We start from the raw sequence: 26,538 nt of genomic DNA, 5'->3' as shown, positions 1-26,538 counted from the left end.
GGGGTTTACAGCAACAGCATAATTCTCATAAAGATTCATAATAGTACCAAGACACTACAACTTTCATTTTTAAGAGAAAGTTACATCTTGTAAAGCAAAATAAATCAAGGAGAGAGAAATGTATACACAATAACATAAAGCACAGTTACTTACCGTAACAGGTGTTATCCAGGGACAGCAGGCAGATATTCTTGACTGATGGGTGATGGCACCGATGGAGCCCCGGTATAGACAATTTTAGAGTGATTGCACTCTAAGAACTTAGAAAATTCTAGTAGGCCGCACCGCGCATGCGTGAGTGCCTTCCCGCCCGATGGAGGCGCGCGGTCCCCAGTTAGGATAATCCAGCTAAGAAGCCAACCAGGGGAGGAGGGTGGGACGCAAGAATATCTGCCTGCTGTCCCTGGATAACACCTGTTATGGTAAGTAATTGTGCTTTATCCCAGGACAAGCAGGCAGCATATTCTTGACAACAAAAAGAGGGATGGAGGGAAGGTTGGCCGCTATGAAAATAAATGTTGCAAAACAGATTGGCCGAAGTGTCCATCCCGTCTGCAAAACGAATCCAGACAATAATGAGATGTGAGCGTATGAACTGAGGACCAAGTAGCAGCCTTGCAGATTTCCTCAACAGGAGTTGATCTGAGGAAAGCGACAGACGCTGCCATAGCTCTAACCTTATGGGCTGTGACAGAACCTTCCAGTGTCAGTCCGGTCTGAGCATAACAGAACGAGATGCAAGCAGCAAGCCAATTGGATAACGTACGTTTAGAAACAGGATGTCCCAACTTATTTGGATCAAAGGATAGAAAAAGTTGGGGAGATGATCTGTGAGGTTTAGTGCGCTCTAAATAGTAAGCCAAAGCACGCTTACAGTCCAAAGTATGCAAAGCCTGTTCTCCAGGATGAGAATGAGATTTCGGGAAGAATACAGGCAGGACAATGGACTGGTTAAGATGAAAGTCAGATACAACCTTAGGGAGAAACTTTGGATGTGTACGCAGAACCACCTTGTCATGGTGAAAGACTGTGAAAGGGGGATCTGCGACTAGTGCATGCAACTCACTGACCCTCCTGGCAGAGGTGAGAGCAATAAGGAAGACCACTTTCCAAGTGAGAAATTTGAAATGAGCTGTGGCCAATGGTTCAAAGGGAGGCTTCATTAAGGCGGAAAGAACCACATTAAGATCCCAGACCATAGGAGGGGGCTTGAGAGGTGGTTTCACATTGAAAAGACCCCGCATGAATCTGGAAACCAAAGGATGAGCAGTGAGAGGTTTTCCGTGAACTGGCTCATGAAAAGCAGTAATGGCACTGAGGTGGACTCTGATAGAAGTAGATTTGAGACCAGAGTTAGACAAAGAAAGGAGATAATACCAACACCAGTTCTACTGCTAGTGAAGTTGGATCATGATGATGGAGAAGGCACCAGGAAGAAAACAGAGTCCACTTCTGTTGATAGTATTGAAGAGTGGCCGGCTTCCTGGAAGCAACAAGGATAGAGTGGACAGGCTGAGAAAGAAGTGAATGAGCCGAGGTCAGCCCGAGAGATACCAAGCTGTCAGGTGCAGAGATTGAAGGTTGGGATGAAGTAGGGACTGCAGATGCTGAGTAAACAGAGAAGGAAACAGTGGTAGAAGTATGGGCTCCCTGGAACTGAGTTGAAGTAGAAGGGAGAACCAATGTTGTCTGGGCCACTGTGGAGCGATGAGAATCATGGTGGCTGTTCCCTCTTGAGTTTGAACAAGATCCGCAACATGAGAGGCAGAGGAGGGAATGCATAAAGGAATAGATTGGTCCAATCCAGGAGAAACGCATCTGGTGCCAGACGGTGAGGGGAGTAGAGTCTGGAGCAAAAGTGGGGCAGCTGATGATTGTGAGGAGCTGCAAAAAGATCTACCTGAGGAGTGCCCCATTGAGCGAAAATGGACTGGAGAGTCATGGGATCGAGAGTCCATTCGTGGGGTTGGAGAATTCTGCTGAGATTGTGTGCTAAGGAATTCTGCTCTCCCTGAATGTAGACAGCCTTCAGGAATAAATGGTGAGCTGTCGCCCAAGACCAAATCTTTTGGGCCTCCTGACACAACAGGCGAGAGCCCGTCCCACCCTGTTTGTTGATGTAGTACATTGTAACTTGATTGTCTGTGCAAAGTAGTAGAACTTGAGGAAAGAGGAGATGCGTCTGTGCAAAGTAGTAGAACTTGAGGAAAGAGGAGATGCTGGAATGCCTTGAGGGCATAAAACATCGCTCAGTGTTCCAGGAAATTGATGTGATGTTTCTTTTCCTGGGCAGTCCAAAGACCCTGAGTTTGGAATTCGTTCAAGTGAGCTCCCCAGGCATAGGGGGAGGCGATGGTGATGATCAGATGATGAGGAGGCAGATGGAACTGGAGGCCTCTGGAGAGATTGTAAGATTTCAACCACCTTTGCAGAGATTGACGAAGAGATGATGTCACAGATATGTGTCGTGAGCAAGGATCCGTCGCCTGGGACTACTGGGTAGCTAGGGTCCATTGAGGGGTGCCGCAGGTGAAGACGTGCGAAGGGGGTGACATGAACTGTCGAGGCCATGTGACCCAAGAGGATCATCATTTGTTTGGCAGAGATGGAAAGTTGTGAGAGCACCTGCCGACAGAAATGAAGAAGAGTGAAGGCGGTTGGATGGAAGGAACGCTTTCATGAGAACAGTGTCCAAGATCGCTCCGATGAACTGAGAGGGGATGAGATGGGACTTGGGTAGATTGATTTCGAAACCCAGAAGTTGGAGAAACAGGATGGTCTGGTTGGTGGCAGAAAGCACTTCCTGAGATGAAGGAGCCTTGATTAACCAGTCGTCCAGGTAGGGGAAGACTTGAAGATGGTGAGAGCATAGAAAAGCAGCCACCACGATGAGACACTTCGTGAATACCCTGGGAGAGAGGCCAGACCGAAGGGTAACACCTTGTACTGGTAATGGCAGCAATTGATCATGAAGCGGAGATACTATCGGGAGGCTAGGTTGACCGGGATGTGAGTGTAGGCCTCGTTGAGATCGAGGGAGCATAGCCAGTCACCCTGTGTAAGTAGAGGATAAAGTATGGCCAGAGAAAGCATTTTGAACTTTTCTTTGACCAAGCATTTGTTGAGATCTCGGAGATCTAGTATGGGTCTGAGGTCTCCGGTTTTTTGGGGGACCAGAAAATAGCAGGAGTAGAATCCCTGCCCCTTCTGATCTAGAGGAACTTCCTCTATGGCGTTCAGAAGAAGAAGGGATTGTATCTCCTGAAGGAGGAGGGAGGACTGAGGAGTGTTGAAAGCAGACTCTTTTGGAGGACTTGGGCTGGGAAGAGTCTGAATAGCTGTGGCGAATGATGTTGAGAACCCACTGGTCTGAGGTGATGATTGCCCAACGGCTGAGAAAAAAAGACAGACGTCCTCCTATAGGTTGAGGCAGCAGGATTGATGGAAGAATACTGGCTAGGCTCTGGAGAACGGAGTCAAAAGGGTTGAGTGGACTTCGGTGGAGGAGGAGGTTTCACCTGTTGCTGCTGTTGTGCACGAGGTGGCTGGCGTTGCTGTGGACGTTGACATCTGGGTTGTTGAGAAGCAGATGGTAAAGGTCGAGCAGAATAGCGACGCTGATAAGCCGACTGTTGGCGAAAAGGTAGGGCAGGTGGAGGTTTCTTCTTGTTTTTAAGAAGAGTGTCCCAACGAGTCTCATGCGCAGAAAGCTTTTGAGTAGTGGAATCCATGGACTCACCAAACAACTCATCACCTAAGCAGGGGGCGTTGGCAAGGCAGTCCTGGTGATTGACATCGAGTTCAGAGACTCGAAGCCAAGCGAGACGTCTCGTAGCAACCGCCATTGCTGTAGCCCTGGCGGTAAGCTCAAAGGTGTCTTAGATGGAACGCACCATGAATTTTTGAAGTTGTAGCAAACTAGATGTGCAGTGACGGAAGGAAGAAAGCTTCCTGTCTGGGAGATAGTTCTCAAAGGAGGAGAGCTGGTGGATAAGATGTTTCAGATAAAAAGAAAAATGAAAAGAATAGTTACCTGAACGGTTGGCAAGCATGGCATTCTGGTAAAGGCGTTTACCAAACTTATCCATAGCTTTGCCCCCTCTGCCAGGAGGGACAGATGCATAGACACTAGCGCCGGTAGATTTTTTCAAGGTGGATTCTACCAGCAAGGATTCGTGGGGAAGTTGAGGTTTGTCAAATCCCGGAATGGGAATAACTTTATACAATGTGTCCAACTTGCGAGGAGCACCGGGTTAAAGGTGTCTCCAAGTTCTTATAAAAAGTTTCCCTCAAAATATCGTGCAGAGGCAGTTTGAGAAATTCCTTGGGAGGCTGATCAAAGTCCAAAGCTTCAAGAAAAGCTTTTGACTTCTTGGACTCAGCCTCCAAAGGGATAGAGAGTGACTCTCACATCTCTTTTAGGAAAGATGTAAAGGAGGATGAGTCATGTTTGGTAGAAGGATCTCGGCCAGCAGGATCTTCCTCAGGGGATGATGCCTCCTCCTCAGACAAAAGAGGTTCCTCTGAGTCATCCCAAAGGTCAGGATCCCTGACTTGAGAAGCTCGACTCCGAGACTCCGGTGTCGAAGGCTCAATATGTCGGGTTTTACGATGAGAAGCGGTACCCGGGGAAGTTAAAGGTTGGCGGTGCCGAGAGGAATCAGAGATCGGTGTGGGGTCAGATGTTTGGACCGCCCGATGGAGACCTCTGGGTTCGGCAGTCAATTCCGGCATGGAGACTGAAGCAGAGGAATAGGCCGGTACCGACAGAGCAGCAGCCGACAATAAAGGCTGCTCGACGGCCGGTACCGGTGGCTCAGACCAGACCGGGACAGGAAGGGTCGGTGCCAAAAGAGCAGGAAGGAGCTGCTGCAACTGCTCTTTCAGCTGCACCTGAAGGACAGCTGCAATCCGTTCGTCCAAAGAGGGCACCGGTACCGCTTTCTTTTTCTGCGGTACCTGTGGTGCCGCTCGACGCCCAGAGGATGAGGAGGCAGATGAAGATGCACTCACCTCTATGGGGGCGGAGCGCTTGCGAGGGCGCCTCGCGGTCGGCAGGATTGGGCTCTCTGCCACAGCAACCGGAGGGCACTCTAGTGGGGAAGGCTTCTTAGCCGGCTTACCTGAAGGGTGCGACGCTGGAGCGGTGTCACGCGGCGTCGAAGTGGGCGCCGGTTGAGAAGCTGACGCCGCCGGTGTCAATGCCGAGAGATCAGCCATCGCGGCACCGAAAAGTAATTTCTGTTGAAGCTGCCTGTTTTTTAACGTGCGCTTCTTTAAAGTAGCACAACGGGTGCAGGTGGAAGCCCTATGATCCGGACCCAGGCACTGTAAACAACAATTGTGCGGGTCGGTCAACGAAATGGGCCGCGCACACCATTGGCACTTTTTGAATCCTGGCTGAGGAGGCATGAAGGTGAACCCGGCCTCTGCCAAATCGAAAGCCGAGGCTTCGATAATGACCACAGGCCCCGCTGGGGCGAACCCGAGAAAAAGAAAATAATCAAAATTTTTTTTTGTTTGTTTGTTTTTAACAGACTAAAGAAAAGAAGAAAAAAAGGAAGAAACTCTTCCAAGACAAAAACCGCGCGAGCGGGAAGGCGAAAAAAAGTTTTTCAACGGCTGTTGAAAAAAACGCGTCGTCTTTGCTCCGTGGAAACTAAGAAACTGGGGACCGCGCGCCTCCATCGGGCGGGAAGGCACTCGCGCATGCGCGGTGCGGCCTACTAGAACTTTCTAAGTTCTTAGAGTGCAATCACTCTAAAATTGTCCGTCCCGGGGCTCCGTCGGTGCCGTCCACCATCAGTCAAGAATATCTGCCTGCTTGTCCTGGGATAACATCCCTATATCCCTTGCAAAGAAACAAGCAAGATTTGGGTCAGGACATGGGCATACAACAGTTACATGCCATAAGCATCTTTAGAAAGGAATGTTTTCAAGCCTGCCTTAAATTTCTGTAAGGAGGGTTCCATTCTGAAATGCAAAGAGAGGGCAACATTCCATAGAGCAGGGCCCATTAAACTGAATACTTCTAATAGTACCAAGATATATGATACGGAATGTGATAATAATGCCAGTTCTGCTTAGATGATCATAGTGACCTATTAGGATTGTTGGGGATGAGGAGATCTAAAAGATATAGAGGGGTGCCAGAGTAATGTACTTTGTGAACAATAGCCAGAAGCTTGTAAGTAATCCTCTGAGAAACGTGTAATCAGTACTCGGCTCAAAGTAAGAGGGTCACATGGTTGAACTTCCTTTAAGTTGGATAGCAGTTTTATAGCTACATTCTTGATTATTTGTTGTCTTCTGATGTCCGAGACACATATGCCATTTAGTAGTGAGTTGCATTAATCTAGGTGAGTGAACAGGGATACGAAGGGCAAACTTAGTAAACAGATTTCAAATAGGAAAAAAATCATCTTAAGTTTTAAAACAGTGTTGAACAAGGTTGGATACCTGTTGGAAGTTAGGGTTTTGGTCTAGTATCACACCCAGAACTCTGATAGAAGACTCAAAGTATGGCAGAGTTGGCATCATGATTGGGGCAGATAGTAATGGAGTATTTGTTTGGGAAAACAGAAGACCCTTGAATTTTTCCCAAGTTCAGTTTATTAGCATGTATGTTGGAACATGTACAGTATACTGGTATTGGAACCCTTTGAAAGGCTGGGATTACTCAAGATGTGTTCTTTTTTAGATTTGTTTTGTTTTTTGTATTATCTAACTTTTATTTATGTTGATTGTAACTCACACGGGGACTGAAATAAATTAAACAGAATGTTATTGTGTCAAATTTTTTTTGTATTAATCCCATATCTTTATATCAATTAGTTATTTTTTTAAAGTACTGAACATTTATAATCTTGGAAAATTTCTTATTCTTTGTGCGTTTCAGTTGGTAGATTTGGAGGCTATGACATCGCCAAGTTCTGAGGCCTTTAGCAAAATTGCAAAAGACTGGATCAATCTGAAAAGGTAAATAAATATTCTACTGGACTTTACCTCAAGGCCAAACTACCCAATAATTTTGCAAATAACTTCAGATGCCAGCCCTTCTGCTAATATGCTATAACCCTTGCATGAAGTCATATTCTTTTGGGTCCTTCTCTTTGATTCCCGCAGCCTGTTTTGCAACCTCAAAGCCTTTGCTCTTCCAAGCTTACATGGTCTTTCCTCACCAGCTCCTCTCTCTTCCATAACCTCTGCACACTCTGGTGCTTGAACTTCAGCAATACCTTATATTTTGTTCCCAGTATTGTTGCAGGCCAGTTCTAGTCTTGCCTCGGATTCTCCTTTCTGGTCCCACTGTCAGCGCTGCCTATCATATATGGTAGCTAATTTCTTTGTTCAACTTTAGTAATGTGTACATATTTGGTTTTCTGTGAGAACAACTCTATTCAAACACAATGATAGGTGTTTGTTTTAAATGCCTGAAGCAGCATTTAAATTTTCCATTTTCATTCAGTACCACTCTTTGCAGAAGCCATGGTGCTGAATATACATATTTACTAGTGACCAGCACTAGCTCTGTGGATAATGGCAATATTCAGCCATTATCTAGACAGCTATGCAATTCAAATTAAGACAGCCTTTTTTGCACATTACCAACTATCTATAGAGTTAGACAACGGCCTCACTTTGTCCCTATGATTTTTTTTTTCACATTTTTAACTTTATTAAGCCAATCAAGAAAACCATACAACAGCCATAACAGAACAGCCCCACCCCCTTCACAGAATAGTGCCGTTTAAAATTCACAAATAGGGCCTGGATAGAGCATTTATCTGGACAGCAACTCCCGCTAGCCAAATGGGTGCTTTGGAATATCCAGCTCCTACTTACTAGCACAGGCCAAGGTCCTGACAAGCCATGTATCATCTGCTGGATGAGAAGATATTAGCTATCCTATTACTACTCACAGTTCTCCAGATTCACATTCACCCACATCCTTGTATCTCTCTTAGGTGCATTATGGTATTGTTACCACATGGTAAGAGAAAAGAATGTATGCAAAATAAATTGCCATTTATGTTTAGCAGTACATCTGTCTTTTTACCACTTGCACATTATTTCTCTCATCTCCCTATTTTCCCTCCCTAAATATAAAAGCACTTTGTTTCTGGCAACAAAATCAGAAACTATCTAAAAATATATCTGAAGAAAGTATACGAGAGTTTTTTTGCATTTTTAAATGGCTTTGGAAATTTGCGGTGTTCCCTTCAACTTGCAGCTTCAAGTCCTTGATGATTTATGTTTATAGTTTGTTATTTATATTCCACCTTTAATCAAGGCAGATTACAACCATATATACATAATTAAAACTAACAAAACCAGGAAAAAAAATCATCAAGAAATACCAGCGCATCCAAAATGCATCAACCAATCATATTTCATTTTACAAAATAGATTAACCTAATAGTTTAGTTTAAAGAAGATTTTACAATAGTATAGGGGTTCCGTGCACATATTCTAAAATCTGCCTGAGGTGATGGTAAATTCTGACTTTTACCATTCTTTTGTCCTTCCAACATCTTTTCCCACATCACATGTCAAAGGTGAAGATGTCTTGCGCAGTATGGATTATGAAAATAGCCTTAAATTCTCAAAACTTTCCAGTAAAATCCAGCAAGTCAGTAAAGTAGCTATAGTGGGAGCAATTTTACTTTTACGAGTGATTCTCAGCATAATAGCATGCAATTTGTAGTCATGCTATTTGTGTGAAGAATCGCTGGTAAAGAGAGGGGAGGAACTGTAACTAGCATTTGATCAGAAGAGTTATCGCTAAGTATAGCTCCTCTCTCCTATCAAAAATGAAAACAAACAAACAAAAACATGCCCATGGCTGCTACTCTCCCTGCCAGCTCCACTGATCAAGGCTCCCCCTGCAGCGATGGACTAAGCTGGCAGGGAGAGCTGCGATGCCCATTCCCTTTCACCGTCAGGCCCCCCGGGGGCCCACCTTCCCCTCCTTCTGACAACCTTCCACATTTTAAATTAACGGATGACAGGAGGGATGCCCAGTCTTTCCTGCCGCTGGGGGTCCCCAAGCCCCCAAACAACTCCCCAACACCCCTCCCAAACAACCCCTGACACCCCCACACTTTAATTGAAGGACTGCAGGAGGGATGCCCACTCCCTCCTGCTGTCAGGGACCCTCCCAGTTAAAAGGGCATGGCAGGGTCAGGGGCCAAATATTATTAATGTACGGTTTATGCTTGTAAGAACATAAGAAGTGCCATCTCCGGATCAGACCTTCGGTCCATCAAGTCCGGCGATCCGCACACGCGGAGGCCCTCCCAGGTGTACACCTGGCATAATTTGTAGTCATAGCCACACAGAAATGATATTCATCTATAATCGTATTATTAGTAATAAATGCCTTTTACCATTCAATTTTCCCAAAAACGGAGAAAGAGACCTCAGTGTTTCTCCAGAGTAATCTGGGGAAACTTTCTATGGCAAGTACTTCGTTGCCATAGAGAAATACATCCTCGGTCTCAAAAAATCCGTGCTAAAGACCACTAATATTCTTATTAGGTGCTTCTCTTAAGTCAATGTTAAATATATTATAAATTTAAATTTAAGCACTCATTTTAGGCACTTATCTTGTCAGTCTTGTCTGATAATACTACAAAATCACCGCAGGTTGCAGTCAAAAACCCAGTGCAGATTCACTGCACTTAGGCGATAGGATTAGATATCATTCAAATACTTCATATAGATATCCCGACAGGCCCTGTTTCGCGCATCGGCTGCATCAGGGGATTATCTGAAAAACATAGTAGATCTAGTAAATTTTACGAATAGCTATACTGCTAATCAATATCAGTAATCTTAAATTACTTACTTTCAAAAAAGAGCTACCGCTTCAATGATTTTCCCTTTAGAAAATGGCGGCTCGGCGTTAGTCTGGACATTATAAAGGCTGAAGGGAAGTAACTCTGGACCAATCACAGTTCAAAGAACACGGAAGAGTAACCAATCAAATAGAACTCCAATTGAGTTCAAAAGAAAGCATGCCATTCTACTTTGGCATTCAAACCAGATGGGATACAAGTTTTCAATGCAAATATCCATCTTTGTTCTCTTTGTCTAAGGAATGTCTTAAAATCACCTCCCTTACTTGATGGGTATAGTTGTTCAATTACCCAGCATCGTAGTTCAGAGAACATGTGATTGAAATCTAGACAATGTTGCACCATTGGTGCCTCCACTTTAGCACGGGACAAACATGATCTATGTTCTATGAGTCTAGTTTTAAGCTGTCTAGAAGTCTGCCCAATATAAATTAAATTACATGGGCAGCTTATAACATAAACTATACCTTGTGAATCGCAAGTGGTATAAGATGTTGAAAAGTATCTTCTCTTATCTAGAGGATTAATAAACGATGTACCTTCCTGCATGACGTCCTTCTGGAGAAAGAATAAACTCTACCGGCGGGACGGCCTGCACCTGAGCACAGCAGGAACTAGACTACTGGCAGCCACAGTGAGAAATGTGAGAAAGGAGATCGAGAGGGCTTTAAACTGAGGAGAGGGGGAAAGCCGACAGCTGATCTGATGTTGACGCTTCGGACAACGGTATCCAGAACAGATGCTGAACGGGATGACTGCAAGGAGGAAGTAGAGAGACCGGTGGATCTTATGATCAGACAGCGAGGGAAACATCAGGTAAAGGGAGCTTGCTGGGAGGAGACTAAGGGGCATGGAGACACAGGGGGACTGGGTGGCACGAGGCCGAAAGCTGAGAGCAATATAGGAGTGCCACAAGGCGAAGGGGATCAAACTGAGGCTCAAGGGATGATAGCCCAAGAGGGGGCAGGTAGGGCTAGAAAACCCAGAGGAAAAGCGGGGAAGTGGGGTGGCGGGAAAGTGGGGAAGCCGAAAGCTACGAGGGTAAAGGCTGATGGCAAAGCAGAAGCACAGGAAACAGGAGAACTGCCCAAAATTCAAGGGGAGGCGGCCCAGGTAAATGTGGAGATGGAGGAAAAACGACGGGACCTGCGGTGCTTATACGCAAATGCAAGAAGCCTCATGGCCAAGATGGGTGAACTAGAGGTCATGGCCAAGGGGGAGGACCTGGATATAATTGGAATTACAGAAACATGGTGGACAGAGGAGAATCAATGGGATGTGGCGCTGCCGGGGTACAAGCTCTACAGGAGGGACAGGACCCACAAAAAGGGGGGAGGCATAGCAATATATGTAAAGGACTCTATCTACTCGGTCGGGATGGATATGGCAACGAAGGCAGAGGGGCTGGAATCACTATGGATCAAATTGCCGGGAAACAAGGGTGCAGGCATAAAACTGGGGCTGTACTATCACCCACCTGGTACGCCAGAAGGAGTCGGACACGACTTGGAAACTGAACTGAGACAGGAATGCGGGACTGGAAGTGTAACAGTGATGGGGGACTTCAACTACCCGGGGATAGACTGGAGTACGGGTCACTCCAACTGCACTAGGGAAACAGGATTTGTAGAAGCTGTGAGGGACTGCTTCATGGAGCAACTAGTCAGGGAACCGACGCGAGGGGGTGCTACTCTTGACCTCATCCTAAACGGATTAGGGGGGCCTGCAAGAGAGGTAGAAGTGGGAGGACCACTAGGCAACAGTGACCACAACACGATCAGATTCACATTAGAAAGGGGGACACCCATAGTAAGGAGGACCGCAACAACTGCGCTCAACTTCAGTAAAGGGAACTATGTTGCTATGAGGAAAATGGTGGGGAGGAAGCTCAGAAACATCTTTAGGATAGAGACTGTAGGAAGCGCCTGGACCCTATTCAGGGACACCCTGCAGGAAGCACAAAGAATGTACGTCCCCAGTTTCAGGAAAGGCTGCAAGAACAAGCGGTCAAAGGACCCGGTTTGGATGTCAACAGAAGTAAAGAGGGCAATAAATGATAAAAAAGTATCCTTCCGGAGATGGAAAAAGGACCCAACGGAGGAAAATCACCAGGCGCACAGGAAATGCCAAAAGGAATGCCACCGAGAGGTTAGAAAAGCAAAAGGGAAATACAAAGAGGGGCTAGCCAGGGAGGCGAAAAACTTCAAGGCATTCTTCAGTTACGTTAAGGGGAAGCGACCAGCGATAGAAGAGGTGGGGCCGTTGGACGATGGGGATAGGAAGGGAGTGATTAAGGAGGATAAAGAGGTAGCTGAGAGGTTGAACACATTCTTCTCGTCGGTTTTCACGAGAGAAGACACATCTAATATACCGGACTCAGAGGAGCTCATGAGTGGGGAACAGGCTGAAAAATTGGAGCACATAGAGGTAAGTAAGGAGGATGTCCTCAAACAGATAGGTTAAAATGCGGCAAATCACCGGGCCCAGACGGGATCCACCCAAGGGTTCTGAAGGAACTAAGACAAGAAATAGCGGGCACAATCCAACATGTTTGCAACCTATCCTTGAAAACTGGAGAGGTACCAGAGGACTGGAAATTGGCAAATGTCACACCCAACTTCAAGAAGGAATCGAGGGGTGACCCCGGGAACTACAAGCCAGTGAGCCTGACTTCAATAATAGGGAAAATGGTGGAAGCTATGATCAAGGACGGCATTTGCGAGCACATCGAGAGAAATGGCCTACTGAGAACAAGCCAGCACGGATTCTGTAAGGGAAGGTCATGCCTAACAAACCTTCTGTACTTCTTTGAGGGAATAAGCAGTCGGGTGGACAATGGGGAACCCATAGACATCATTTACCTCGATTTTCAAAAGGCTTTCGACAAGGTGCCACATGAAAGGCTGCTTAGGAAGCTGTGGAACTACGGGGTGGGAGGGGATGTGCACAGATGGATCAAGCACTGGTTGTCGGGTAGACTGCAGAGGGTCGGAGTAAAGGGCCAATATTCTGACTGGCGGGGAGTGTAGGGATATTTCCGTATTCACACCTGAAGGTTAGGCCTCCATGATGTCATCAAGCCTGAACCATTGTTTCAAGAATCTCTCTGCAAGCAACTTTCCAGCATGAATTCCAGCTTTGCTGTTTCTGCCTGATGCATTATGGGGATGTACCCGAATGTTGCTATTCAAGGGCATTCATCTGTGCTTTAATAATGGGACAGTGTGAATCTTGAAGAAATTATTCTGTTCTTATCTGTCTAACGGCCCTGGGTCTTCCAGCATATATGATACTTTATACAGTAAGGCTATTCATCAAGTTCTGTTTCTGGATTGGTCCGAGGAAGTCATCTGATGAGATTCAAGAAAAGAAAGGTGCTAATTAATTAATAATTAGTTAGTCTGTGATAAGGTCCGGGGAAGCTCAGATCTGCTCACAGATGTTCTAATTGTAAACTTTTTCTTTCAATAATTAGACCTGTAAGTTACCTCGTGTGATTCTCTGCCTAAGAGATAGAAATTCGGACATTTAAAAACTGTTCTGAACTTAGCACAGATAAACGGAACTTATTGCTGATGATTTGTAGCCTCATCAAGGATTTTCAACACGTGTAACTTTTACAACGGTATTCCTGACGTCTTCCAGCTGACACGAAGTTTTCTTCCACCTAATTGTGCCGGAGAGGCTAATTAAGGGTGAGCATACGGAAATTACTTTTATTAGCTTGGGAATTAGATAGGAATCTATTAATAAAGGTAAAGGGTTGAAAAGTTACCTGGGTGATAATATAATCATTTGTTAATCAGGGATTATTATTATAAGGAATAGTGTGTGTTTAACAAGAAGTTTTACTTAATTGTCTAACCATTAGATTGTGATAATCATGTACTGAGTTTCATTTGTGTAATTAGATATTTTGAACAATATTTAGATTCTGCAGCTGGCTTGTGAATTATATTTTTCTATTTTCATAATAAAGATATTTCTCATTAGCCTGGGTTTTGTGTCGTATAATTAGACCATGATATTTGAACTTGAATAAAAGGTTATGGTTTTCTCTAGACCACTTAACAGAAACGTAACGTGTTTATAATACTGCTAAGTGAACCATAAATCCTTCTACAGATTTTGGGGGCTCGTCCGGGATATCTAGGTTTCTAATTTACGACCGTAGCCATGTCTGTTGACACTGAGACTCAGATTTCGTGGCATGCTCTTGAAAAGGATGTTTTTCAGAAATTGGCTGTGCAAGTTTTAAAACAGACAGATTCTGATGTGTATTTTTCTGACCTTGTACGTTTATTACATGCAGATATAGAGGACTCTAATCAGGCGTACTGTTCAGTATTGCAGCGTCTCCTACATGCTCGTACTAAGCCTACAGGAGAAAATTATTCAGAGCTCATCTGTGCGTTGTTTGCTTTTAAAACTTCTGTTTCTGCTAGTTTATCTCAACAACGTCAGCTTCAGAGTGATTTATATGTGCAATTAGAGGATTGTAAAAATTCTTTGCAGGCAGAACGGACTCGTAATGATTCCCTTGAACTGTTAGCTTCTAATTGTGAAGATCAACATTCCGACTTTGATCAGGTGATGTCTGAGTTACGACATCAATGTTCTGAGTTGAATGCTGAACTTGAAAGTCAGAAAAAAAGTACAGTGGATATTTCTTGTGTTAAGTGTACCTCTTTAGTGACGCAACTTAATACTGTCCGGGCTCAGAAGGCAGATTTACAGCTTTCTTTATCTACTTGTCAGAAAAATCATGCTGAGGTTTTATCAAGATTGCAGAAGGAACTAGCAGACGTAACTTCTGCTTATGTTTGTCTGGGTGAAAAGTTAGACGCTACCGAACGTCTGTCTAATGATAAGGCAGCCCGTGCTGACAGGCAATTATGTGCCTTACAAGCGGACTTTGTTGAGTCTCAGAACCGACTTTCTGAAAGCGAGTTACAGGTCACAAAGCTAACTGACTCGTTATGTCGGGCAGATGCCGATAATTTGGCTCTGCGCCAGAATGTTCAAGATATATCTTTTCAAAGAACTACGTTAGCTACTGATGTGAAAGTTTTACAAGACAAGGTTGCTACTTATTGTAGTGAGAGGGATATTAAAACTGTCTCTCCCCCTGTGTCGCCTCTTCATTTTCCTACACCAGCTCCAAGAACAGTCTTTCGTTCTTTTTACAGCTCTAGTGGGGGAGGTGGGAACAGGAATGCGCAGGAGTGTTCTGATTCTACTGCAGATGACTTGTTGCTTAGTAACAAACTCTGCCCTGAGAAATTAGTGACACTAGCTGAACGCCCAGTGCAGCAACCACGCCCTGTAAGGTCTATCTCAACTTCCTGTGACGTCACTGAACCTTCTGACTCTAAACCACGCCCGGTAAGGTCAGTTTACAGTGAGCCTAAACAACCACCAGATGGCACCAAAGCACCAGACATTTCACAACATACTCCACAAAGGTCACAGCACAATAATGAAACAGGGAAAGAAACTCAAAAGAAAGGAGGTAGTTATACTATACCACCCTATCACGTACAGATAATGAAGATGTTTAAACAAATGATAGAACCTTTTAGAGAGGGAACTAAGCTAACTATTGAAGCACATTTGGCCTCAATACATGAGTTCTTTGAGACTTATGCAGTGACAGAGGACAGTGATAAGCTTCGTTTACTCCGTTGGTCCTTTGCTTCTGAGTGTTCTGAGACGTTGCGATCCATCATCACTGGTACTTCGGATGTGTTAGAGGTGGAACAACAACTCAAAAGACGTTATAGTACATACGCTGATTCCATTGAATCTCGCAAAGCTGCATTCCATTTGCGTTGTGGACTCCAAGAAAATCCCCGTGAATTTGCTTTCCGTCTGAAACGACATTTCTTTCCAGACAGGACTCCTTCTGAGGACGAACTGGAGTATGGAGAATTCCGATCTCTCTTTGCAAAAGCCTTGCCTGAATATATGAGTGTGGTTGTGGCTGGTATGAAAAAGGCCTCTTACTCATCGATCCTAGCCGTAGCCGAGGATTTCTATGATCATAAAGTCAGGGTTCCTGCAGGCCAATCTGAGAAACCGGTGCCCAAAGCACGATCTAAGGAATCTAAGCTGAGTGTATGCGCAGTTCAGACTTCACTTGCTTTAGAACCTAGTAGCTCTGTAGTTTCCACTCCAGGACCTGTTTCATCTCGTCCAGCAGACCAGACTTCCTCTTCTGATGCACCACCCAATAGGGATGGACCCAAGACACAGAAGAAGAGACGGCCCAATAAGCAACAGAAGCAGAGTGACCTCAGTGTGAATCCTTCTACAGGAGTCACGAGCGGTGTGCCACAGGGATCGGTGCTGGGGCCGTTACTCTTCAACATATTCATCAATGACCTAGAAAAGGAGGCAAAGTGCGAGGTTATAAAATTTGCAGACGATACCAAACTGTGCGGCAGAGTTAGGTCCAGAGAGGAGTGTGAGGACCTGCAAAGGGACCTGGACAAGCTGGAAGACTGGGCAAACAAATGGCAAATGCGCTTTAACGTGGAAAAATGTAAGGTCATGCATATAGGGAAAAAGAATCCGTTGTTCAACTACAAATTGGGGGGGGGGCATTGTTGGGAGACAGCGGTCTTGAGAGGGACTTAGGTGTGCTGGTAGATGCATCACTGAAGCCATCTGCACTGTGCGCAACAGCCTCGAAAAAAGCCAACAGGATGCTGGGCATCATAAAGAGGGGCATAACCAGGACGCGGGAAGTCATCATGCCATTGTATCGAGCGATGGTGCGTCCACATCTGGAATACTGCGTTCAATATTGGTCGCCGTACCTCAAGAAGGACATGGCGGTACTTGAGAGAGTCCGAAGGAGAGCAACCAAACTGGTAAGAGGGCTGGAACACTGCCCATACGCCGAGAGGTTGGATAGGCTGGGGCTCTTCTCTCTGGAAAAAAGGAGGCTATGGGGAGATATGATAGAGACCTTCAAGATCATGAGGGGCATGGAGAGGGTGGATAGGGACAGATTCTTCAGACTGAAGGGGACAACAGGTACGAGGGGGCATTTGGAGAAACTGAAGGGAGATAGGTTCAAAACAAATGCAAGGAAGTTTTTTTTCACCCAAAGGGTCGTGGACACTTGGAATGCGCTACCGGAGGAAGTGATCAGGCAGAGTACGGTACAAGGATTCAAACAGGGATTGGACGGATTCCTGAGGGATAAAGGGATCGTGGGATACTGAGAGAGGTGCTGGGATGTATCACAGGTATAGAAAGCTAACCAGGTAATAAGTATAGAAACCCAACCAGGTCGTGCATGTGGAAGACCGGAGGGTTAGGACTTCGATGGGAAGCTAGGACTTAAATGGGAAACCAAAGTGGCAAGGGGACCCCTTCTGGAGATTCAGACAGGTCGTGACCTGTTTGGTCCGCCGCGGGAGCGGACTGCTGGGCAGGATGGACCTATGGTCTGACCCGGCGGAGGCACTGCTTATGTTCTTATGATACTACATACCGAGCAATGCCCACATTTATAGTGTCCCATTATCCCACCCTGTCTCTTCCGTGTATCTATTGACTGTATTGCTCCTTTACTAGTTGGGCACATTATTTCTTGTAAATTCTTATTCCTAGAATATGCCATCATAATTTTTACATTTTGGAAGCAAGGGTGTATAGATAAACAGTTCCAGTGTTTTTTCAGAATCTTAGAGAAAAAATGAGATTGTTGAGAGTGCCGTAGCACACAAGTTAACTTCTCAGTTATAGGTTCAGGTTCTCTATATTGTAAAAGTAAATCTCTTCGGTTATTCAACGCTCTGGTGTAGGCTTTTTTTACACATGGTTCTGGATATCCCCAATTTAGTAACTTTGCTCCCAAGATTTTAGATTTTAGATCGAGTAAGGGAGGTGATTTTAAGACATTCCTTAGACAAAGAGAACAAAGATGGATATTTGCATTGAAAACTTGTATCCCATCTGGTTTGAATGCCAAAGTAGAATGGCATGCTTTCTTTTGAACTCAATTGGAGTTCTATTTGATTGGTTACTCTTCCGTGTTCTTTGAACTGTGATTGGTTCAGAGTTACTTCCCTTCAGCCTTTATAATGTCCAGACTAACGCCGAGCCGCCATTTTCTAAAGGGAAAATCATTGAAGCAGTAGCTCTTTTTTGAAAGTAAGTAATTTAAGATTACTGATATTGATTAGCAGTATAGCTATTCGTAAAATTTACTAGATATGCGAGCCCAAGACCTAGTGTCGAAGGGCATAATGTAATACGGGGCTGGTGAGCCTCCGTGTTAGGGATCGGTGGGGCGGTCGGGGGGGCGGTCGAGTCAGCGTTGCGGCTGATTGGCCTGCAAAAGGCTAAAAGCCGATTTTAAATTTCATTGGTGGGCTGGGGCGTGCACGGGGGAGCCGAAGGGATAAAAGGGGAGGGCTTGGAGGACCTTAACTGTTCGGGTCCTCCAAGGCGGTTTTGAGCTTCCGTGTCTGTTGTCGGCGGCGGCATGGCGGCGAGAGCGGCTTCGGCGGGTTCGGACGTGGCGGAGATTTCCTTCCGTGTGGGTGATTCTTTGCTGGATGACTCCGACGAACAGGTGGGTGCGGGAGGCGCAGCGGTGCGGGCCAGGCCGTCCCGCAGATCGAAACGGGATGCACTGTCGGCCATAGCCATTGCTGCCTCTGTGGGCCGCGGGGCGGGGCGGAGTTCGGAGCCGGGGGTGTCCTCGGACGGGGTTGTGCCGCGGAAGGCTACAGGAAAGTCCAAGCACGGTGGGCGGGGCAAGTCGGGCGGGAGGCAGCCTGTCCGGCCAGAAAGCAGCAGCTCTGGGGCGTCTGGTCTGTTGCCGGGGGTGGGGAGTGTGGCTCCTGTTATCCAGCCGGCTTCCGGTGACCTGACTGAGCCGGTAGTTCTTCCGCTCCCCATTTCTGGTGGCGATGGTGATGCGGGGCAGGTGTTTCCCCCTTTTGGGGATGGGTCTGCTCGTTCTGAGGAGAGAGTCTTTCGCGAGTCGCCCCAGCCTTCCACCAGCTGGGGTGCCGGATCCTGGGGTACCAGTCCCGGGGAGCCTTATGGTGCGCCTTATGGGGCTTTCCCGTGGGGTCCTGGGCAGCAAGGGTGGTGTACTGGGCAACAGGGTTGGAGCCCCGGCATGTTTTCCCCTTACTTTGGCGGGGGTTTTGTTCCTGGGTGGTCGGGCGGGCCCCTGCCGAGTGGGGTCGGGGGTGCTGGTTGGGGGGCACCTGGGGGTGGTTTCCCGGGCTCTGTTCCTGGTTGTGGTTTTTCTTCACAGAGTCCATTGGTCGTCCCGGAGACTCGGTGGAGTGCCACTGGCGGTGTTACTGGTCCATCGTCCGGCAGCGTTGGGGCAGCATTTGATCGACGGCGCAGCGAGGGAGCTCCGGCTACTTCGGCGTTGGTGACAGTGGCTGTTGGCGGTGGCGCTGCTGGTCCCTCGGAGGATGTGGTGGTTGCTGACCGTGGCGGCACTGTGGTGGAGCGTCCATCGGTGTCCTCGGCGGAGGTTGTTTCCAGCGGCATCTCCGTTCCTGTGACAGAATCTTCTATAGCGGGTAAGGTGGCGCCTGCTTTGGTTGCTGGGGGTAAATCTGGTGGTAAAAGGGGTAGAGGGAAACGGCGGCGCAGGCGAGATTCGTCTTCCTCTAGTCAGTCCTCCTCTTCGTCCTCCTCTTCATCCTCGGCCTCCTCCTCTTCGGCTCTCGGGCCGGGGGGGGCGGCTGTTCCTGCAGAGGGTGGCTCCGTTGCTCCGCAGGGTGATGGTCGGGGTGTACCCGCTTTGGTGGCCCTGACTGAACTTTGGGAGCGGGTGCCACGGACTTTGAGGCGTAAGATTAGGCGGCGTTCCTGTATCGATATTTTTCGTCTTTTGGAGGGTAGGGTGCATCGGCGGAACCGTAAGAAGTCGAAGCGGGAGGCGGGTTCTTCCAAGCCTTTTCCAGTCGGGCGGTCCATCCTTAATTGGATCCGTTCTTTTATGCGGCTGGCTAGCGTCTGGGGGCGTGCGCATCCTAGTGATTATGGACTGTTACTCGCTTACGCCGATTCTGTGCTTGACGCGTATCAGCGTTTCGGGGGCTGGACGTGGTTGAACTATGATGAGGTGTTTAGAGATAAAATGGAGGAGAATTCTCATATATCTTGGGGAACGCAAGATGTTAACCTATGGCTGACTCATATGTCCTCCAAGTCTGGGGTGGTCTCTGGGAGCGGGGGACGTGTTCCAGTGGGCGTTTCGGGTGGCGGGCGGCCCTTTCGGTCCGGGATGGGGGTGGGATCTGGTGGGGGAGCGGGCAGCGACGTTTGTTGGAAATTCAACAAATCGAGTTGCTCCTTCACGGATTGTAGGTTTCGTCACGCCTGCTCCCAATGCGGGCAGCCTCACCCCTTGCTTAAATGCCCCAAGAAACCGACTTCGGGGCCTACGAGCGTTGGCAAGTAGCAGTGCTGTTCCCACGCCGGTTTCGGTTCGTGCGATGAGTCCCTGGCTGCGTCTTTACCGGCCGGAGTGCGTTGGTACTTTATTGGAGCGTGGGTTCTCATTTGGCTTTGAGATCCCTTTTCGGGGCATATTGTCGGAGGCGCGGTCGCGCAATGCGTCGTCGGTTACTCAGTTGCGTTCGGTAGTGCGTCGTAAGTTGGGGGAGGAATTGCGTTTAGGGCGGATTGCTGGTCCTTTCCGTGAGCGGCCTTTTCCAGTTATGATGGTTTCTCCGCTGGCGGTTGTCCCTAAGAAGGACCAGGGTAAGTTCCGCCTTATTCACAATTTGTCTCGTCCTGCCGGGTGTTCTGTTAACGATGGTATTCCACGTGACCTGTGCACGGTGCGGTATTCTTCTGTGGATTGTGCCGTTCGGCTTATCCTAAGGGCTGGCCGTGGGTCCCTGTTGGCGAAGGTGGATATTCAATCTGCTTTCCGGTTATTGCCCGTTAATCCTCAGTCTTACCATTTGTTGGGGTTTCGTTTCGAGGGTGCCTACTTTTATGATCGTTGTCTGCCCATGGAGTGTTCTATCTCGTGTGCCTATTTCGAGATGTTCAGCACGTTTCTTCATTGGGTGGTGGTGCAGCGTGCCGGGTTGGACGCCGTGGTGCACTATCTCGATGATTTTTTGTTTATCGGCCCTGGGGATACGGACGAATGCGGGCGCCTAAAGAGGGTTTTCGAGGCTATGGCCGCTGAATTTGGGATTCCTTTGGCGATCGACAAGTCTGAGGGTCCAGCTACGTCCCTGGTCTTTCTGGGGATCGAGTTAGATTCTGAGGCTATGGTGACTCGTTTGCCGGTGGGTAAGGTGCGGCAGTTGCTCGATCTCATTGAGAGCGTCTTATCTGCCCGTAAGTCTACTTTGCATGTGGTGCAGTCGCTTATTGGATCCCTTAACTTTGCTTGTCGGGTGTTGCCAATGGGTCGCGTTTTTTCTCGTCGGCTGTCTGCTTCCACTGCTGGAGTACGAGATAAGCGGCATTTTTTGCGGCTGTCGGCTGGGGTTCGGGCGGACCTCCGCATGTGGGCTTGTTTTTTACGGGACTTTAATGGCTGCTTGCCTATGCAGGCTCCGGAGGTGGCTAACGGGGACTTGGAGTTATTTTCCGATGCGGCGGGTGGGGTCGGTTTTGGCCTTTACTGTCAGGGTGCTTGGTGTGCTGAGCGGTGGCCTCAGGATTGGGTAGATAGGGGTATTACGCGTAACATCACACTTTTGGAATTGTTTCCCTTCATTGTGGCATGCGAACTGTGGCCTGCCAAATTAAGGGATAGGCGTGTTCTCTTTTGGTGTGATAACCTCGGGGTTGTGGAGGTTGTCAACAGGCAGACGGCTCACTGCCTGTCAGTTGCTGTGCTGGTCAGGGCTTTGGTTCTGCGCTGTTTGCGTCTTAATGTCTTTATTAGGGCTCGGCATGTGCCCGGCTTGCAGAATGGCATTGCTGATGCTCTTTCCCGTTTCCATTTTTCACAGTTTCGTCGACTCGCGCCGGAGGCTCATGTGGACGGCTTGGCGATGCCGGAGCATTTGTGGAGCCTGGTCGAGAAGGAGTGTGGGAAATGCTCCGTCTGTCGGTAGCACCTGCGACTTGGTCGCATTACTCATCTGGCTTTCGCGTGGTCTCTACCTTTTTGTTCAGTCGGGGCTGGGTCCCAGGGCATGTGGCCGAGTCCTTTCTTGAGGATTTCGTGCTGGATTCAGGAAGAGCTGGTGTCTCCCAACGGGTAGTACGGGGGCGGTTGGAGGGGTTTGCCTTTTTCTGTCGGGCGTTGGGTTGGAAGTGTCCTTCCTCGGGTTTCGTGGTTCAGCGCTTGCTTCGTGCACTGGGTAGGGTTGTTCTTCCCAGGCCTGATTCGCGCTTGCCGATTCAGCATGGCTTACTCGTTCGGCTTTTATTGGTCTTACCTGATCTGGCCCATTCGTCGTACGAGACGTCCCTTTTTCGGGCGGCCTTTTCGGTGGCCTTTTTTGGGGCGTTGCGTGTGAGGGAGTTGTTGGTGAGTGCAGCTGATAGGGCTAGGGGGCGTGGGCTGTTGGTGCACCATGTGCGGCTGGGTGTGGGCGAGGTGCACATCTGTGTGGCTAGTTCCAAGACGGATCAGGCCGGCCGTGGCCAGTGGTTGGTTCTTCATCGGGTTGTGGGTTGTGTCTCTTGTCCGGTGCTTTGCCTGAGCAATTTTTTGTCGGCGCGTGTTGCGGTTTCCCCTGTATTGTTCGTTCATGCGAATGGGTCCCCTCTTTCCAGATACCAGTTCCTGGCAGTGCTTCGTTTGGCATGGTGCGCTGTGGTGAGGAGCCTAGCTGATATGGCACTCACTCGTTTCGGATCGGTGCTGCCACCAGTGCTCGTGCCGCTGGTATGTCGGAGGAGGGTATCCGTCGGTTGGGTAGATGGGTGTCCGGGGCCTTCCGCAGTTACATTAGACCGTCGGATGCGGTTTCTGGACCTGGGGGGAGTTCGGAGGGTCGGTAGTGGTATTGCGGGGTATTTGGGAGGTTTTTTCGTTTCTGTCTGTGGCACATATGTTCTTTGTTTTTCAGGTGCTGGTCGGTGCAAGTTGGTGTGGATAATCGGCCATTCTTTTGTGCATTGGGCTGGAGAGAGGTCTCGGTTGCGTCCTGGAGGTCGTCACCTGGGACTTGGCCATCTGGGTGTTCGAGTATCTTGGTGGGGTCAGCGCGGCATGAGATGGTATCAGCTCTTGCCGTTCTTGGCTCATTTGCGGGATTCCCCTCGGCGTCCGGACGTGCTCATCATTCATCTGGGGGGCAATGATGTTGATTCTTTGTCGGCTCGGCAGTTAGTTAATGTTATTAAGGACGACTTGCGGGTTCTTTTTGCTTGGTTTCCGGGCACGCGTGTGCTGTGGTCCGATGTTATTCCGCGCCCGCGGTGTCTTTCGTCTCGTCGGTGGACTAGGGGGTTGGCTAAGTTTAACCGCCAGGTTGGGAAGTGGGTGGAGTCACAGGGCGGTACGCAGTTGTTGCATGGGTGGGTCGATGTTGGTTGCGGTGGGCTTTACCACGCGGATAGGGTGCATTTGTCTGACATTGGGTGTGATTTGCTCTTGGACGATTTTGCTGTGGGTTGTGAGCGCGTTTTGGGTTTGTGTTAGCCGCCGCTCTGTTGTTGGGGGGGGGGCCTGTGGGATCTCAGGCCTGTGGCGGATCCCCCGAGCTACTCGGTCATTGGGGCTCATCGGGTGATGAGCGGTGGGCCGGCGGGGTGCCGTGCCTGGTGGGTCAGGTGACCCGGGAAAAAGGGGCATGAGGGACATGCCACCCCTCAGACCCTTGTTGAAGTGGCAGGGTCGAGGGCACAGAATGCTTTGTTTGGGTAGCTTGGGGGGAGCTCTTGGATTTATATTAATTGTAGTTGTAAAAATATGTAAACATGTTGTTTTTGTATCAATAAACTGAGCTGCGGCTAATTACCCAAAAATAGAGTTGTTGTGTCTTATTGAATAGTTAGGATGGGTACCTTTGGTAAGGTTGTGCTTTGAGAAAAGGAACAAAGGAGCTCATCCAGATCCAGTTATTACTACTATGTTTTTCAGATAATCCCCTGATGCAGCCGATGCGCGAAACAGGGCCTGTCGGGATATCTATATGAAGTATTTGAATGATATCTAATCCTATCGCCTAAGTGCAGTGAATCTGCACTGGGTTTTTGACTGCAACCTGCGGTGATTTTGTAGTATTATCAGACAAGACTGACAAGATAAGTGCCTAAAATGAGTGCTTAAATTTAAATTTATAATATATTTAACATTGACTTAAGAGAAGCACCTAATAAGAATATTAGTGGTCTTTAGCACGGAGTTTTGTGGGACCGAGGATGTATTTCTCTATGGCAACGAAGTACTTGCCATAGAAAGTTTCCCCAGATTACTCTGGAGAAACACTGAGGTCTCTTTCTCCGTTTTTGGGAAAATTGAATGGTAAAAGGCATTTGTTACTGATAATACGATTATAGATGAATATCATTTCTGTGTGGCTATAACTATTGAAGATATTCAGCTTGTGTGGAAATAATTTGTAGTCACCCATATCCTTCTATGCCTCTCATAAGGAGATGTGCATCTAGTTTGCTTTTAAATCCTGTTCTGTTAGGTGAGTGTTAATGGTTAACTTGTTGTTAATAAACTGAGCTGCGGCTGTTTATCCAAAAATGAGAGTGTGGCCTATTTTGTTTGATAAACATGAGAGGTTTGGGGGATAGTGGGGGGATGGGGAGTGTGTGGAGAAAGGGACAACCGAGCCTGTCCAGATCATGCTGTTAGTGAACTTGGAACCAAGAGTCTTTCACATTCAGATCAAAACTACTCAAAAAAAAAAGCACATTAGCCAAAAGAAACTAATTTCAGTCTTGGAAAATTCATTTCTGATTTGAAAAATGAAGCAAAAATCTGTATCAGATCATTTAATACAAACTGGCATATACTGCTCAAACCCTATGTTCCTGTCCTCTAATAAGTAGTAATTATATTGCTGACTATTACATGTACTATTTTTTTGGTTTTGTATTTTAGTCTTCCTTCTTCATATAAGAGTCTTCCATCAGTATCTGAGACCTTTCCAACATTAAGAACAATAATAGAAGTGCTAAACACAGACTCTTCTGATCACTGTCATAAAATGTAATGGTGTCTGTACAAGTGAAGGGCCGGAACCTCTTGCTGCTTGAGTTATTTTTCTAAAGGTGAAATTATGAAAATGTTAGGCTCTTTATTAGTTTTGATACGTTTTGATAAAAAATTTAATACTTGAACCATTTTTTAATTTAAGGGTTTCTGTAGTTGAAGTATGGGATTGTTCAGTGGCAATATGGTTCTATGTCATGTTATCTGTTGACAGACTAGCAACTAATACTTCAAAGAACAAAGAATTTAGGAATTAAAGTAATATAACTGTAAATCAAGTGGATGCTATATACAACCTGTAAAAGGTAGAAAAATGTTATATTTTGGGGAAATTGTGTTTGTTTCAAAAACGCACTTTTAAAATGCAATACCTTCCTTCTGTATATTTCAGTGCGTAATGTTCAGGGTCTTCATTGTCAACCTTTAAACTGTGAAAAATTTCGAACCTTTTTTTTATATATAGTACATATGATGATTCATATTATGCAATACATATAAATGTACAAAACACAGAGCTCCTGATTTATCTTGTCATTGCCCAATTTCTGTACATCTGTTTCACTAAATAATGGATTTTGTTTCATGACTCAATTTAATTATTTACCAAAATGAGGAAATTAAAAATTAAAAATTGATTCCACTGATTTCATGCCAGGTAACCTCTCAAATATGTTAGTTCATAAAATTGGTAAATAAAGAAATACTTGTTCAAAGCTTTATTTTTTTAATTCTGTGAAGCAGAAGTATAAATAATTCTATTAATTTTATAATAAAGGGTTCTTTTCAAATTAATATATTGTAAGAATGAGTTTTGTTATCTCAAAACTGTATGTGTAAGCCTCAGCATTACATAAAGCATTCACAACCATTCAGTCAATATCAGTTATAGAAACATGACAGCAGATAAAGGTCAAATGGTCAATCTAGTCTGCCCAGCCACAGTAACTATTATCTTTCTCTCTGAGAGATCCCACGTGCTTATCCCAGGCCCTCTTGAATTCAGACACAGTCTCCGTTTCCACCACCTCTTCTGGGAGACTGTTCCACGCATCTACCACCCTTTCCATAAAAAAGTATTTTCTCAGATTACTCCAGAGCCTATCACCTCTTAACTTCATCCTATGTCCTCTCATTGCAGAATTTCCTTTCAAATGAAAGAAACTTGACTCCTATACATTTAATTGACTATCATATCTCCCCTCTCCCGCCTTTCCTCCAAAGCATACAGATTGAGATCTTTATGTCTGGGTTAGTTAGAACTTAAGCAAAATAAAGATTTTTTGATTTAGTAGTGCTTTTTTTTTTTTACACAAACTCTGTACCAAAGTAATTTAAAACACATGAGGACAGGTATTTCTAGGTAGAAACTAGGCAGCAGTAAGTTACATGCTAACATACACTATGTTCCTACCCTCTGAGAATGGATTACCAGTACATTTATTTTGAGTATCTGCACCTGCATTCTTTTGAATATTCTGCACATTCAGTCCTGTAGTGAATGCAAAAAAAAACCCAAAATGCAGCCCAGGTGTTCTC

The 26,538-nt window shown here is 46.6% G+C and overlaps 2 protein-coding genes across 7 annotated transcripts in view; both read left to right on the top strand.

Annotated features, from left to right (window-relative positions):
• The window catches only part of TTC13 (tetratricopeptide repeat domain 13), a 290,777-nt gene extending 264,989 nt beyond the window's left edge, over positions 1-25,788 (top strand). For 3 of the 5 annotated variants that reach the window (XM_033935673.1, XM_033935672.1, XM_033935671.1), the window contains 2 exons: positions 6,899-6,978; positions 24,892-25,023. In XM_033935673.1, the coding sequence (XP_033791564.1) occupies positions 6,899-6,978; positions 24,892-25,003 (192 nt within the window). In that variant the 3' untranslated portion in view covers positions 25,004-25,023. Of the gene's footprint in view, positions 1-6,898; positions 6,979-24,891 lie in introns of all 5 variants that reach the window. The other 2 variants (XR_004538644.1, XM_033935670.1) reach the window with 2 other exon arrangements.
• On the top strand, positions 17,243-24,717 carry LOC117356450 (translation initiation factor IF-2-like). 2 transcript variants are annotated; one of them, XM_033935668.1, is made up of 2 exons: positions 17,243-19,426; positions 22,901-24,717. In XM_033935668.1, exons 1-2 carry the CDS (start codon positions 18,361-18,363, stop codon positions 23,473-23,475), a joined length of 1,641 nt encoding a protein of 546 aa, XP_033791559.1. In that variant the 5' UTR covers positions 17,243-18,360; the 3' UTR covers positions 23,476-24,717. The 2 variants fall into 2 exon arrangements, with proteins under 2 accessions (XP_033791559.1, XP_033791558.1); XM_033935667.1 differs by having other exon boundaries at positions 21,833-24,717.
• Positions 25,789-26,538: the final 750 nt, after the last annotated feature.

Source organism: Geotrypetes seraphini, chromosome 3 (assembly GCF_902459505.1).
Source record: "Geotrypetes seraphini chromosome 3, aGeoSer1.1, whole genome shotgun sequence".
Taxonomy (NCBI): domain Eukaryota; kingdom Metazoa; phylum Chordata; class Amphibia; order Gymnophiona; family Dermophiidae; genus Geotrypetes; species Geotrypetes seraphini.
This window is presented reverse-complemented; position numbering and strand designations above follow the sequence as displayed.